The sequence below is a fragment of the Scyliorhinus torazame genome, chromosome 5, assembly GCF_047496885.1.
Source record: "Scyliorhinus torazame isolate Kashiwa2021f chromosome 5, sScyTor2.1, whole genome shotgun sequence".
Lineage (NCBI taxonomy): Eukaryota > Metazoa > Chordata > Chondrichthyes > Carcharhiniformes > Scyliorhinidae > Scyliorhinus > Scyliorhinus torazame.
In genome coordinates this window covers 245,277,824-245,293,949 of record NC_092711.1, presented here as the reverse complement: position 1 = coordinate 245,293,949, position 16,126 = coordinate 245,277,824, and the positions used below count along the sequence as shown (strand labels likewise).

The 16,126-nt window shown below is 44.4% G+C and overlaps 1 protein-coding gene across 9 annotated transcripts in view; it reads right to left on the bottom strand.

The window, feature by feature from the left end:
* The window catches only part of cstf2 (cleavage stimulation factor, 3' pre-RNA, subunit 2), a 94,017-nt gene that overhangs the window by 65,848 nt on the left and 12,043 nt on the right, over positions 1 to 16,126 (bottom strand). For all 9 annotated transcript variants that reach the window (XR_011946651.1, XM_072505259.1, XM_072505260.1 and 6 more), the window contains 4 exons: positions 15,881 to 16,017; positions 14,398 to 14,517; positions 14,018 to 14,134; positions 6,054 to 6,204 (listed from right to left, as the gene is read on the bottom strand). Coding sequence is in view for 8 of the 9 variants with exons in the window: in XM_072505259.1 (XP_072361360.1) it covers positions 6,054 to 6,204; positions 14,018 to 14,134; positions 14,398 to 14,517; positions 15,881 to 16,017 (525 nt within the window). In the remaining variant the exon portion in view is untranslated. The remainder of the gene's footprint in view (positions 1 to 6,053; positions 6,205 to 14,017; positions 14,135 to 14,397; positions 14,518 to 15,880; positions 16,018 to 16,126) is intronic.

Genomic DNA, 16,126 nt, shown 5'->3' with positions numbered 1-16,126 from the left:
TAGCCTGCCAGAATCCAGAAGGAGTAGCTATAGGCAGCAAGAAGCTGTGACTTACCACAGGAATTCATATGGGAGCTTAAAATTGAAAAGACCAAATTCAAGAGGATTTAAAACGAGGCTGGAAGATTTGCCTAGCTTGCACTAGAGGAAGAATCTCACTGTGAAAGATGATTCTGAGATTAAAAGTTCCCAGGCTGAGAAAGAAAAAGAACAGAAGTAAACACTCGGAAGCTAAAGTTCCCTTTGGACTGGTTCTGTGGGAATTAAATGTCTACTTAACGGATGGTGCAAATTATATCCGTGAAATTTGCTTTCGTTGTGCGAAAAGAAAAAGCAGAATGCTGCTTTGCAGTTTAAAGTATAAATTATCTACAAAGATTTAATTCATGATACCTTTAGTCCTCTGTTTCAGTAAAAAGTCTAAACCATGAAATTTTGTTGTGTTATCCTTTCACCTATTAACTGGAAGTTTGAATTTCCTTTTAAAAGTTATCGGCATCTACGGAGATTGTAAAAATATTCATGAAATCACGAAGACTGCCTAATGCCACCTCTGTAACATTGTTCAACTTTATCTCCACCTCAGCTTATCTGCTGCAAAAACCCTAATCCATGCATTTATTACCTCAACACTTGACTACTCCCATGCACTTCTGGCTGGTATTCCACATTCCTCCCTCCATATGCCTGAGGTAATCCAAAAACATTGCTGTCTCAACTAGAAGCAATGCTCTATCACCCATGTCCTCACTGACCTACATTGGCTCCCGGTTGAGCAATGTCTTGATTTTAAAGTCTTGATTCTAGTTTTCAAATTCCTCCAAAGTCTTGCCCCTCCGTTTCTCTGTAATCTCTTCCAGTCCCACAATCCTGAGATATCTGTGCTTCCCCTAATTCTGGTCTCTTGTGCATTCCCAGTTATAGTTGAGCCATTGGGTGGCAAGGTGGCGTAGTGGTTGTCACTGCTGCCTCATGGCGCCGAGGACCAGGTTCGGTCCTGGCCCCAGGTCACTGCCCGTCTGGAATTTGCACATTCTCCCCGTGTCTGTGTGGATCTCACCCCCACAACCTAAAGATGTGCAGGGTAGGTGGATTGGCCATGCTAAATTGCCCCTTAATTGGAAAAAATTAATCTAAATTTATTTTTTAAAATATTTGAAACTAGCCTACCATCTAGACTGGGGTTAATGCCCTCTCCCACAAGACATCAACAACCCCTTATACGCCTTTCGCTAATAAAACAGATAGGTAGCTAATTCCTGCTAACTCTGCTTCCTCAAATGGACCATTAGATTTACCCTTCTGGAGGCCGGTAGGGTAGTTAGATTGGCCACGTTAAATTGCCCCTTAATTGGAAAAAAAATTGGGTACTTTAAATTTAAAAAAATAGTTGAGCCACCATTAGTAGCTGTGCTTTCTATTGCCTGGGCCTCAAGTTCTGGAGCTCTCTCCCTACACCTTTCCACCTTCCTTTAAGACACTACTTAAAACCTCTTTCTTTGGTCAAGCTTTTGGTCCTCTGACCTGATATCTCCTACGTGGCTGTGTCATACTTTGTTTAATAACGCTCCTGTGAAGTGCCTTGGGACATTTCATTTTGTTAAAGGTCCTCTCTACACATAAGTTATCGTGATTGTGGAGAAATAAATGCAAAATCTGATGAAACCGTGTTGTACATATTTTTAAAAGTATGAAGCAAGCAACATGAATCAATGTACTTATTAGCATTATAATATATTGAAGACTAGAGCTGCATTACATGTTAATGGGGGATGGAAAATCTAGAGGGAGCATCTTATTTGAACAAAATTACGAGTTTCCTGAAGTAAGATGGTTACATCATCCAGCAGACCATGTGTAACCTTTCCTCAATAAGAATGCAGTGGCTCTCCTCCCCCACCCGGCAATAAGACAACATAATATAACATAGACAGAACAGAATAGTATAACAAAGTAAAACGCTGTGATCTTTTTTCCTGATAAATAAGAGACCTAATATAGGTTTTGATTTAGGCATACTCAATAAGATGCAGCATACCGGCCTCCAGAAATGTAAATCTAATGGTCCATTTGAGGAAGCAGAGTTGGCAGGACGTAGCTACCTATCTGCTTTTTTAGCGAAAGTAGTATCAGGGGTTGTTAACAATGTCTTGAGGGAGAGGGCATTAACCCAAACCTAGATGGCAGGCTAGTTGCAAATATTTTTAAAAATAAATTTAGATTAATTTTTTCCAACTAAGGGGTAATTTAGCATGGCCAATCCACCTACCCTGTACATCTTTGGGTTGCGGGGGCGAAATCCACACAAACACGGGAAGAATGTGCAAACTCCATACGGACAGTGACCCAGAGCCGGGATCGAACCTGGGACTTCAGCGCCGTGAGGCAGCAATGCTAACCACTGCGCCACCGTGCTGCCCTCGGCTAGTTTCAAAGATGCCTCATAAGACACTGATAACCAAATGGACTTCTCCGATTGATCCCTCATACTTTAATGGGATTAGCATTGCACACCACTGACAGATGACTGAAGCAGTTTGAACAGAACACTTCCCATACGTTTTACACCTTTTCAATGTTGCTAACAATACACAAATCAATGAGAACTGAAGTTATAGCTGAACCAACTGAAAATAACCTTTTTTGTTCTATAGAGCATTTCACAATCACTATCTCAAAATGCTTTACAGCCAATTATGTATTTTTTGACGTCTAATCACTGTTGTATTGTAGGAAACACGGCAACTAATATGCTATCAGCAAACTCCTACAAACAACAATGTGAAAATGACCAGGTATTGTTTTCATGTGATGTTGATTGGGAGATAAATTTTGGCCAAGACAAAGGGGATAACTCTTCTACCCTTATTTGAAATGGTGCTAGGGGTCTTTTACATCTATCTGAGTAAGCAGATGGGGCCACAGTTATACATTGTCAGTAACATGTCACCTCCAAGAACGTCCTCAATGCTACATTGGAGTGTCAGTCTTGACTTTTCTGCTCAAGTGCTGGAGTGGGATTTTAACCTAAAACCTTGTGATTCAGAGATGAATGTGCTACCAACTGAGCCACAGCAGACAATTCATTTATTAATTAAATCACTGAATTAAGTTCTGAATTAAATTATGTAACAAAGTAAACTGTTACAATACTGGGTTTCTACTAATTACTGATAGTAGTATTAATAAGTTGTACATTGCTTGATTACCACCTAGTGACATTGATTGAGTATTACAACTGTACACTGAGCTGGGGTTCAGAGCAAAATATAAAAGCAGTGAATTTTTACATTGTTGTTTCACCATGAAGAAATTAATAAGAAAAAGCTGAAAATTACATACATCGAGTCTGCTCGCCATTCAATTATGGCTGATATGTTTCTCATCCTAATTCTCCTGCCTTCTCCCATAACCCCTTGATCCCATAATCAAGAACCTATCTAAAGATCCATTTAAAGACAATCAGTGACTTGGCCTCCGCAGCCTTCTTGGCAACGAGTTCCAGATTCACCACCCTCTGGCTAAAGAAATTTCCCCTCTTTTCTGTTTTAAAGGATTATTCCTAGAGTCCGAGCCCTCGAGTTCTAACCTCTCCTACTGGTCGATACATCTTCTCCACGTTCATTCTATCCTGACCTCTCAGTATTTTATAAGTTTCAATGTGATCCCCCCTCATCGTTCTAAACTTCGAGTACAGGCCCAGGGTCTTCAACTGCTCCTCATATATCAAGCCCTTCATTCCCAGGATCATCCTATTGAACCACCTCTGCACCCCCTCTGAGGCCAGCACATCCTTCCTTCGATTCGGGGCCCAAAAGTGTTCACAATATTTAAAATGAGGTCTGACCAGAGCCTTATACAGCCTGCACAGTACATCCCTGCTCTTGTATTCTAGCCCTCTCGATATGAATGCTCACATTGCATTTTCCTTCCTAACTGCCAACTGAAGCTGCATGTTAACCTTTTTTTTTTAATATAAACATTTTATTGAGGTATTTATGATTTTATGACAACAGAAGAAACAATGTACATACAAATATAAACATAGTGCAAAAGCCGTCTTCCTCCCTCACAGGTCCCATCTTTTCTAACACCCTATTCTAAACTAAACTAAACCCCAGGCCACCCCCACCCCCCTTTCTGCTGACGGTTAATTTTCCCCCAAAAAGTCGGCGAACAGCTGCCACCTCCGGACGAACCCTAACATTGATCCTCTCAGGGCGAACTTGATTTTCTCCAAACAGAGAAAGCTAGCCATGTCAGATAGCCAGGTCTCCGACTTCGGGGGCTTTGAGTCCCTCTAAGCTAATAATATTCGGCTCCGGGCTACCAGGGAAGCAAAGGCCAGAACGTCTCCCTCTTTCTCCTCCTGGATTTCCGGGTCTTCCGACACTCCGAAAATCGCCACCTCTGGACTCGGTGCCACTCTTGTTTTTAACACCTTGGACATGACATCCGCAAACCCCTGCCAGAATCCCCGAAGCTTCAGGCATGCCCAGAACATATGGACATGGTTCGCTGGCCTACCTGCACATCTTGCGCACCTATCTTCTACCCCAAAGAAGCTGCTCATCCGGGCCACTGTCATTGTGTGCCCGGTGAACGACCTTAAACTGTATCAGGCTGAGCCTGGCACATGCTGTGGACATGTTGAATCTACTCAACGCATCTACCTGCATGTTAACCTTAAGAGAATCCTGAATTAGGACACCCAAGTCCCTTTGTGCTTCAGTTTTCCCAAAGCCTTTTCCCATTTATCAAATAGTCTATTACTCTATTCTTCCTACGAAAATGCTTAACCTCACACTTTTCCACATTGTATTCCATCTGCTACTTCTTTGTCCACTCTCCGAGCCTGTCCAAGTCGTTCTGTAGCCTCCCCGCTTCCTTAACGCTACCTGTACCTCTACATATCTTTGTACCATCTGTAAATTTAGCAACAATGCACTCAGTTCTTTCTTCCTGATCCTGAATGTATATCGTGAATAGTTGAGGCCCCAACCCTGATGCCCGTGGAACACTACTACTCATCAGCTGCCATCCTGATTAAGACCCCTTTATCCCCACTCTCTGTCTTCTGCCAGTCAGCCAATCCCCTATTCATGGCAGTACCTTGCCTCTAACACCATGGGCTCTCATCTTATTTAGCAGCCTCCTGGAAATCCAAATCGATCATGTCCATTGCCTCTTTTTGTCTAACTTCTTCATCCTTCCTCAAAGAATTCAAATAGATTTGTCAGGCATGACCTCCCCTTGGCGAAGTTGTGCTGACTCAGCCCTATTTTACATCACTTCCAAGTACTCCGCAATCTCATCCTTAATAATGGACTCAAAAATCTTACTAACGACGATGGAGCAAAGGTGGGAAAATACAACTAAATTACACATCTGAATGGTGCAACAGACTTGAAAGGTTGAATACCCTACTTCTATATTGTAATTTCCAGGCTAGTTGTTTTAGAGGGTGGACTGTACATACATTGGGGATTGTAAGGAACCCAGCCTATGTCTTAAGTCAGGTAAGACTCAGAGGCATTGCATATCAGACTCCAGCAAACAAGGTTTCAGGCACGACTGGGGTGGGAGTGGAGGAGGAGTGGGGAAAGGGCATGTGATCAGAGGTAGCCAAGAAGTGAGCCTCGAGCCCAAAGGCTGAGAAAATGTGTTTCTAAAGTGTTAACAACTTTAGAATTAGCCCCATTAACAAGAAGGCATTCAGGGTAATTCCACTCCTCCCCCCATTGGAGCAAATGGAAAGAAATTTACCTTGACCTGTTGCTCCAGGTAACTCCACTCTCCCCAAAGCAGAGAGTAGATAAGCATCCAGAACTTACCCATAGTTGTCTGGTACTTGCCAGATCCATGCAAATACAGATGTGATCCTAATATAAATGCCAAGACAGTGGCATGTGGCTTTAAGGGCTCATGGGTTTTTCACTGCTGAGAGATGGTGCTGACAGAACTTTGGGAAATCTATGTATTTTCAAAATATAGCTTAAAGCATAAAACATTTCCGTGGTGCTCTGTAAAGTATATTTTACATTTTTTCATACCTCCAGGTCCAACTGGTCCCGGTCCTGGTCCTGGTCCAGGTCCAGGCACTGGTCCTCCTGGTCCCTGTACTGGCCCAGGCCCAGGGACAGACACTACAGGCTGCATAGGTTGCTGCATCATAGGTGGAGCCCCATTCATATGCATCCCAACCTAATTGAGAGCAAAAGAAAAGCAAATCAAACACATTATTGTTAACTTATACTTCTATCCACTTATCGAAAAAGTCACCTGATGCTCAAAAAGCAATAGGTTATTATATCGTTCATAAAACAATCTTTTCAGTACGGTTCTTAACCTTAGTGCAATCAACTACTTCCTTGTAATGTTCCCTTAATTAAAAGTCATCATTTATCCTTGTCTTCGTGTTGTATTTTTTGAAAGTAGAAACTCATTTTCAGTAATGAATTACGAAACAGGAAAATATACAAAACCTCTAGAAATGTAATTTTGCAACCTTTGGTTAACTTATTTGTGCTTCTCTACTGGGAAGCAACAGGCTCTACTTTAAAACTGCATCCTCAATGACACAGTTCAGATCTTTAATTTGATGTATAAGGAGAATGTTGTAAATCTATTTCCAATGGCTCTGCAATTGCCAAACATCACTCCACCACTAGTAAAGCCATTAGATATCACAGAATCATAGAATTTACAGTTGCAGGAGGCCATTCGGCCCATCGAGTCTGCACCGGTTCTTACAAAGACCACCCTACTCAAGCCCACGTATCTACCCCACGTATCTACCATAACCCAGTAACCCCCACTTAACCTTTTTGGACACTAAGGGCAATTTAGCATGGCCAATCCATCTAACCCGCACATGTCTGGACTGTGAGAGGAAACCGGAGCACCCGGAGGAAACCCATGTAGACACGGGGAGAACGTGCAGACTCCGCACAGACAGTGACCGAAGCCGGGTCATAAGCATAGCCACAATGGAACCCACCTAATAAATACTCTTTGGACATATAACAACTGCTAATTCTAAAGATCTGCGAGTAGCTCAGCTTTATCTTGGAAGCCCAAAGAACTGAGTTGGTGGATTTCAGATGTCCTACAGAAGATGTACTACACCATGCAACTTTCCTTGATTAGTTAAAATACATCCTGATTACTATATCAGAAACTTGAACGATCTGGTTTAGCTGTCATTCCCACTCCATTTAAGGAGCCAGCTTACCCTCACCTTCAAGATTAACAAATTAAAAATGTCTTCTTGGGTGAGGCGTAACTATCTCCTCAAAAGATAAATGTCATCAGGCCCAGAAGATGGATACTACTTTAAAGTGACAGGAAAGACATTCACAAAGTTTATATTCGACAGGCAACATGGAGATGTGTTCATTCTGGCTTAAGACTCAAAGACTACAAATTGTAATTGGTTTCAAGATGCACACCCCTCGCAGGTCAATTGGATGCTAAATACAATTGCTGAAGAAATGTTGTAAATGGTAAAAACTCCAGATCACAAGAAATATGATTTCTCTTTTTATTTCCCATAATATTTTAAAAGAAATAAACAATTCATTTTTCAACAGATTTCTGATTTGTTATTAGATGAACGCACATGAACCAAACTGGGAACCCCTTTCAGCATAGTGGGCCTTTCAACACAAGACTTAATCATAACTAAACATCTTAGACGATTTGGATGAGAAACTAAATATTTAATATCAGATTGTCCACATCAAGCATTTCTATAAAGGTCAGGATGTTGACAGGTCAGCAGTTAAAACACACAAGGGTGGCAGGCAAATTCACCCCCAAAACACCCCAGAAATTCAATCGCAGGGGCGACTAATCAGAGAAAGGTTGAACCCTCCGTGTAAATGACAGATTCTGTGGGGAGCTGCTCCTCCAATCACAAGCTGTTTCTCTTCCATGCTTGCTGACTTGTGGAAGAGGTGATGAAGAAGTGGCCACTGCCGTTTTGTTTTGGGGGGAAAAATTGAAGTGAAATTGTTTTGGGGCACAAATTGAAGTGGAAAACTGGAAATATGGTAGAAAATTTTAGATGTAGTGCATCAGTTTTGGACAAGTATGATCTTACGGTAAACTTTAAATAGGCTAAGTTCACAGTGCAATGTGCATTTCTGTGTTTACTTCTCTATTATCGCAATCGCATGCCAATTTGAGCAATTTCCCAAAATCCTCGCAGTCAGCATACCACTACAACAGGATATCTGTGAGTTGTGCTGCTTATATACTGAGTTGGCTGTGGGAGATGGTGGTGTAGAGGCAATGTCACTGGACTCATAATCGAAATGCCCCGGCTAATGCTTTGGAGACATGGGATCTAATCTCAGCATGGCAGCTGATGGAATTTAAAGTTCAATTAATACATCTGGAATATAAAGCCAATCACAGTAACAGTGATCATGAAACTATCAATTAAGCTGTACAAGCAGAATTAAGCCATTTGTCCCATCGAGTCTGCTCCGCCATTCAATCATGGCTGATCACATCCTGGCCTTAACGCCACCGAACTGCCCGTTCTCCATAACCCTTCAACCCATTACCAAATAAATATGTCTAAATCCTCCTTAAATTTACTCACATCCACCGCACTCTGGGGTAGTGAATTCCACAGATTCACAACCCTTTGGGAGGAGTAGTTTCTCCTCAACTGTTTTAAATTTACTACCTCTTATCCTAAGACTATGACCCCTCATTCTAGAATGCCCCACAAGAGGAAGCATTCGCTCCGCGTCTACTTTATCCATACCTTTTACCATCTTGTATACCTCAATTTGATCCCCCCCATATTCTTCTAAACTCGAGAGAGTATAGGCCTAAACTGTTCAATCGTTCTTCATACGGCAAGTCCCTCATCTCTGGAATCAATCTAGTGAACCTCCTCTAGACTGCCTCCAATGCCACTACATCTTTCCTCAAATAAGGGGACCAAAACTGTGCACAATACTCCAAGTGTGGTCTCACCAACGCCTTGCATAGTTGCAGCAACACTTCCTTACCTTTATACTCTGTTCCTTTAGCTATAAATGCCCACATTTCATTCCCTTTCTTGTCTTGAAAAAAAATCTGGTTCACTAATAGCCTTTAGAGGAGGAAATCTGGTCTACATGAGTCCTGATCCACAGTTAACTCTTAATACCCTTTGAAATAGCCTTCAAGAGAATTAACAAAGTGCAACAAATGCGGGCCTTGCCAGTGATGTCCATACCTCATTAAACAATAATAAAAAAGAAATACTTTGAAAGTGTAGTCACTGTTGTAATGAAGGAAATGTCATGAGGCAAATGATCAATTAATTTAGGGGAGCCTATGAGTAGGAAGCATAATCTAAAAATTAGAACCAGGCCTTTCAGAAGTGAAATTAGGAAACACTTCTGCAGACAAATGGTGGTAATGATGGTAGAAGTGTGGAACTCTTTTACGCAAACAGTAGTTAATGCTGCATCAATATCAATGCTAAACTAATAGTTAAAATTAAATCTGTGGTGCAGTAGAAAGAGTACATTTTAATCTGCCTGGTTAAAATCTTCCAGATTTGTGCGTATGCGATGAAAATGCATTAGCTGTGACCATCAGTCTGTGGAAGGTGTGTTTAGGGTGGTGGCTTTTTGTGTGTACAATGTGTGTCAGTTCTTCTGAAACAAAAACTTTTGTTGGTAACTTATGCCCATTGTTTTCTTATGCCAATTTAAACACTGTGGTAACAAAAACAAAGTATACGAAAAACTTAACTGAGTTCAATTCCAAAGACGAATCAATTGCATTGGACTCAAAACTTTGACTCCCAACAGATGCTGCCAGAGACTTCCGGTTGCGGCGATGCATTGCTAAGCCGCACGTTTCGGCAGCTCCCGTTCTAACGGACCTTTGGGCTCTTTTTGGGAGCCCCAACGGAAATTTTTTCGGACCAAACCCAGTGTGGGGTGACGAAGTAAAGAGACCCCACTGGTGTGTATGGAAAGGATCGGTGGTAGTGGCCAGATTGTGAAGGATCCTTTGGAGCAGCGGCAGAGAAGAGAAGGAAGTAGCAAGATGCCAACGGATATAGCCCAGACGACATGGGCCCGGACCAGCAGGAATTCCTCCGACGGTGTGTGGAGGAATTAAAGGAGGTGCTGGCGCCGATGTTATTGGCAATCGAAGGGCTAGAAGAAACGCAAAAGGCCCAGGCGATAGAGCTCCGTGGAGTGAAGGCGAAGGCAGCTGAGAACGAGGATGAGATTCTGGGCCTAGCGGTAAAAACGGAGACGCACGAGGCGCTACATAAGAGGTGTATCAAAAGGCTCGAAGTCCTGGAGAACAGCTCGAGGAGAACGAACCTCCGGATTCTGGGTCTCCCCGAGGGAGTGGAGGGAGCTGACGTTGGGGCTTATGTGAGCACGATGCTCCATTCAATAATGGGAGCTGAGGCCCCCTCGGGCCCCCTGGAGATGGAAGGGGCTCACCGGGTCCTTGCAAGGAGACCAAAGGCTGGAGAACCACCAAGGGCGAAAGTGGTGAGATTTCACCGCTTCACCGACAGAGAGGTTGTTTTGAGCTGGGCCAAGAAGGTACGGAGTAGCAGGTGGGAGAATGCGGTGATACGAGTGTATCAGGACTGGAGCGCGGAGGTGGCGAGAAGGAGAGCGAGTTTTAATCGGGCCAGGGCGGTGCTTCACAAGAAGAAAATAAAGTTTGGGATGCTGCAGCCGGCACGATTGTGGGTCACACACCAAGATAGACACTACTACTTTGAAACGTCGGACGAGGCATGGACCTTCATCCAAGAAGAGAAATTGGACCAGAACTGAGGGACTGATGCTGTGGGGGAGATGACGATGTACAGAAATGGAAATTGGGGAATGGGAGGTTCACAGTATCGGGACGATAGATGAGGTTTTTCCTCTTCTTGACGGGGGGACACTGAGAAATGTGGGCGCCGGTGGAAAAAGGGACTGAGGTGGGGGATGGGGAATGGGGGAGCTGCGCCATAGGGGGCGGGGCCGATCCAGGAAAGCATGGGGTTTTTCCCGCACTAGGGAGATGATGGCGGGAAGATAGGCGCAAGGAGGATGAGAGTTCCACACACGGGGGGGGGGGTCAAGGAGAGAGCGGGGGAAGCCGGGGTCAGTTGGAGTCAGCTGACTTTCGGAAGCATTATGGGGGGAGTAACCATGCTAGATGGGGATCTAGCGGGGGGGTCAACTCGGTTGCTGCTGCTGGGAGCGAGAGGGAGCTGGCAAGGGAAGAGGTGGTCGGGACGGGAGTGCGCCACCTGGGGGACAGGTGAGTGTGCGGGACCTGGATGTGGGACTGGCCTAGAATAGGGGTTGGCTAGTTGGCCGGGGGGGGGGGGGGGGCAATCCGGCTGATCACGTGGAATGTGAGAGGCCTAAATGGGCCGATTAAGAGGGCCCGAGTGTTCGCGCACTTAAAAGGACTCAAGGCAGACGTGGTCATGCTTCAGGAGACGCATCTGAAAGTGGCGGATCAGGTTAGGTTAAGGAAAGGATGGGTGGGACAGGTGTTCCACTCAGGGTTGGACGCGAAAAATAGAGGGGTGGCGATATTGGTGGGGAAACGGGTGTCGTTCGAGGCTAGAAATATAGTGGTGGACAACGGTGGTAGATATGTGATGGTGAGTGGAGATTGCAGGGAAAGGAGGTCGTGCTGGTAAATGTATATGCCCCCAACTGGGGCGACGCGGGATTTATGAAGCGGATGCTGGGACGTATCCCGGACCTGGAGGTAGGAAGCCTGGTAATGGGGGGGGGGGGGGGGGGGGGGGGGGGGGGGGGGAGAGAATTTCAATACTGTGCTGGATCCAGGGTTAGATCGGTCTAGATCCAGGACCGGAAGAAGGCCGGCAGCGGCCAAGGTGCTCAGGGGGTTTATGGAGCAAATGGGGGAAGTGGATCCGTGGAGATTTGCCAGGCCGTTGGCCAAAGAGTTTTCCTTTTTCTCCCATGTTCATAAGGTATACTCCCAGATAGATTTCTTTGTTTTGAGCAGGGCACTGATTTCGAGGGTGGCAGGAACGGAGTATTCGGCCATAGCCATTTCAGACCATGCCCTGCACTGGGTGGATCTGGAACTAGGAGAGGAGAGGGAACAGCGCCCACTCTGGCGACTGGATGTGGGACTATTGGCGGATGAGGGGGTCTGTGGAAGGGTGCGGGGATGTATCGAGAGGTACCTGGAGGCCAATGATGATGGTGAGGTCCAGGTGGGGCTAGTATGGGAAGCGCTGAAGGCGGTGGTTAGGGGAGAGTTGATCTCCATGAGGGCTTACAAGGAGAAAAAAGAGGGCAAAGAAAGGGAGAGATTAGTGGGGGAGATTTTGAGTGCGGATAAAAGATATGCGGAGGCCCCGGACGAAGGACTATATAGAGAGAGGCGAAGACTTCAGACGGAGTTTGACCTGCTGACCACAGGGAAGGCAGAGGCACAGTGGAGGAAAGCACAGGGGATGAGATATGAATATGGGGAAAAGGTGAGCCGGCTGCTGGCCCACCAGCTTCGTAAGAGGATAGCGGCGATGGAAATAGGGGGAGTTAGGGATGAAACGGGAACTACGGAGCGGAGTGCAGGGAAGATAAATGAGGTGTTTAAGACCTTTTATGAGAGGCTATATAGGTCCCAACCCCCGGAGGGAAAAGAGGGGATGCAACAGTTTTTGGCCCAAATAAGGTTCCCTAGGGTGGAGGAGCAGGAGGTAGCAGGTCTGGGGGCGCCAATCGGGGTGGATGAGGTGACGAAAGGGCTGGGGAACATGCAGGCAGGGAAGGCCCCGGGACCAGACGGGTTCCCGGTGGAATTTTACAGGAAATATGTGGACCTGTTGGCCCCGCTGCTGGCAAGAGCCTTTAACGAGGCCAGAGAAGGGGGGACTCTACCCCCGACAATGCCGGAGGCGACGATATCATTAATCCTGAAGCGAGATAAATATCTGCTGCAATGCGGGTCACATAGGCCCATCTCGCTCCTGAATGTAGACGCCAAGTTCCTGGCAAAAGTGCTAGCGACGAGGATCGAGGATTGTGTCCCGGGGGTGGTGCATGAAGACCAGACAGGGTTTGTAAAGGGGAGACAATTGAATGTCAACGTGCGACGGCTGTTGGGGGTGATAATGATGCCCCCAGCGGAGGGGGAGGCAGAGATAGTGGCAGCGATGGATGCAGAGAAGGCATTCGATAGCGTAGAGTGGGAGTATTTATGGGAGGGTTGAGGAGGTTTGGGTTCAGGGAGGGGTTTGTCAGTTGGGTCAAACTCCTCTATGGGGCCCCAGTGGCAAGTGTAGTCACAAATCGGCAGAGATCGGAGTATTTTCGATTACATAGGGGAACAAGGCAGGGGTGCCCCTGTCCCCATTACTGTTCGCGCTGGCAATTGAACCAAAAAGATTTTTGGGTGTTGACAAAGGGCTTTGACAAAGGGTCATCTGGATTCGAAACATTAGCTCTTTTCTCCACCTACAGATGCTGCCAGACCTGAGAGTTTTCAGCATTTTCTCTTTGGTTTCAGATTCCAGCATCTGCAGTAATATGCTTTTAAAAATATTTTTGGTCTCAATTGCTGACAGCGAATGAGACTGAAATCTGAAAATTAGATGAGGGATCAGAGCAAGAACATGGTTGACTATCTGTAAGAAATGGTCATTTGTGTATGGTGACAGAAGATTCCTGGCACCCGAAAGTGAAGGTAGAAATCTGGAGACAATGTCACTCGCAATTTTTCAGAACATTCTAAGGGGCTATTAGTGCAAACAACAATCTGCATTATCACTGGTCGATGGAGAGTGAATAAGTCAAATTCTACTTTTGTCCAATTGATCTTAATAACCTTAATGATTTTTATGAGCATCAGGGATATTGAATTCCACAATTTAACTCGAATACCATATAGCTGGAGTATCAACGAACATGTCAAACATTCAATTCAAGTATCGCATACATCGACTGTGTGCAAAATAATGGTTTGTTTGGGTGTCCGAACCGATGAAACCTACCATAGGTTGTGGCTGGGAGACTGGAGGAGCAGCTTGAACTGGTGGGGCATTCGGGCCTGCTGCAGGTTGGCCGGATGAAATCAGTGGCGTCACATTGGCAGGTCGATGTAACATTTTCTAAAAAGAACAAAGCATTTCAGTATTGCTCATCATCAGCAGCTTTTCATTTACTTGTAATAGGTTCTCAACATGGTCAGAAATTGATTAACAGAAACTATTGGAACAGATCGAAGAGATCTTGCATTTAAAAGTCCTCTTATTGCACGATAAAGTTGTAATACTAACTGTTCAGCATAAACGTTTCTCAGGCATGCTTCTGACATCAACATTTTGAAAGTGTGTAATGGTTGGAAGGTGTGTTTTCAAAAGCATACACTCACCATGGCAATTTCAGGATCCACAATTCTCATAACCACTTGGGCTTGCAAGAGCGCATATGCCAGTTGTGGGTTCTGCAAAAGCATGTTACGAGCTTCCTGAGGACTGTTCTGAATGCAGAGCTGAAAAAGAGAGCATGGTGCTCAATGTTTGCACATGTAGAACAAACACATTTAGCTATAACAAATCGTATGGATAGTATGTGGCTGCACATATCAAAACATATATACATGACATGAGAACGTGATGGTACACAGGTTTATTTCAGTTATGCACCACCAATTTCATTTCCGCTGCACAACCATGAAAACAAAGGTCCTTGCAAAGAGACACTGAATAAATGGTAATCGCTGCCAAAACAGGAAAATCTAGCAGTTCAAGCCAAATTGTCCACCTGTGAATGGCAGGGCTTCTCACTCTCATTATCGGTATCCTGTAGTTGCAGGAGTTTTGTGGTTCAAGATCTTCTGGACCTTTTCTAAGATAGCACAAATTGGAGGAGACTAGGTGAATGACTGGCAATCAACCATTATTCACAAGAATGATCTTTTGCCTTTGATCATTATGGATTTCCTAAGTATTCTTTCCTGATATGACTGGAACAAGAGATTCCCATTCAAAATTAAAGTTTGCAGACAACAATTTTCCATTCTTGCTCAGCATTGCCACAGTTGCAGCATGACTGACTTGATTTCTACTTCTACAGCAGAAATATTTACGCACATCTAAAATCCATAAACCTCAGATCATAACTTTACAGTTAGCCTACGGTTAGCCATTAGCACAGTACTCTGCTGTCAATATCTTAACTCGTAACAAATCCCATTCTCCTATCACCTCTGTGCCGGGTAACCTACATTGGCTACCAGTCAAGCAATGTTTTGGTTTTTAAATTCTCATTCTTGTTTTCAAATCACTCCATGGCTTCAACCTCCCAAACCCTGCAATCTTCTCAAGATATCTGTGCTCATCTAATTCTTACCTCTTGAGCACTCCTGATTTTATGCACTCCACTAATTTTGTCTGCACCATCAGATGCTTACACCCCAAGTTCTGGGATACACTCTACACATCTCTGTCTCTCTACCTCACTTTTCTCTTTTACAACACTCCTTAGAACCTCTTTGACCAAGCTTTTGTTCGTCTGATCTAATATCTCTTTTTATGATTGTTTCAATTATGTTCTGTAATGATCTATGAAGTAGCTATTTTCCTTCCCTATAGAACTGTTATCTTTCAAAACCACACACTTTTCCAGCTGAGAAAGTTGATCGGCAACTTGTCGCAAAGAGTCTAGATAGTTATATCTAGTCAGAGGTCTATGGCGCTCTCCTGACTGACTGTCACCCTGATTCTTCACTCTCTCCCGATTGAAGTGGGGGAAGGAATGGAACAGGAAGTATGCTCATCAATACATTTTCATCAAAATGGACTTATGTTTTAAAATTTTGTTCAATCCAACAAAGAATTAAATGGAAATAAAACCTTCATTTGTTTCATGAGTTCGAACATTTGTTCAGGTGGAAGGCTGGCAACAGCACGACTTATGGACTCTGGAGCATCTTCCGGCGAGACTGGATCCCCATACGGAGACTCCATGACAGGGCCTGCTGTACCCAGATCTGCAAAAGAATTAAGAATAATGTTATGTAACATTATGAAAAGGCTGTAATGCAATTGGATTACCTCTGGTAGTCTGGGAGTGTAGTGTTCCACAGATCTGGTGTACAA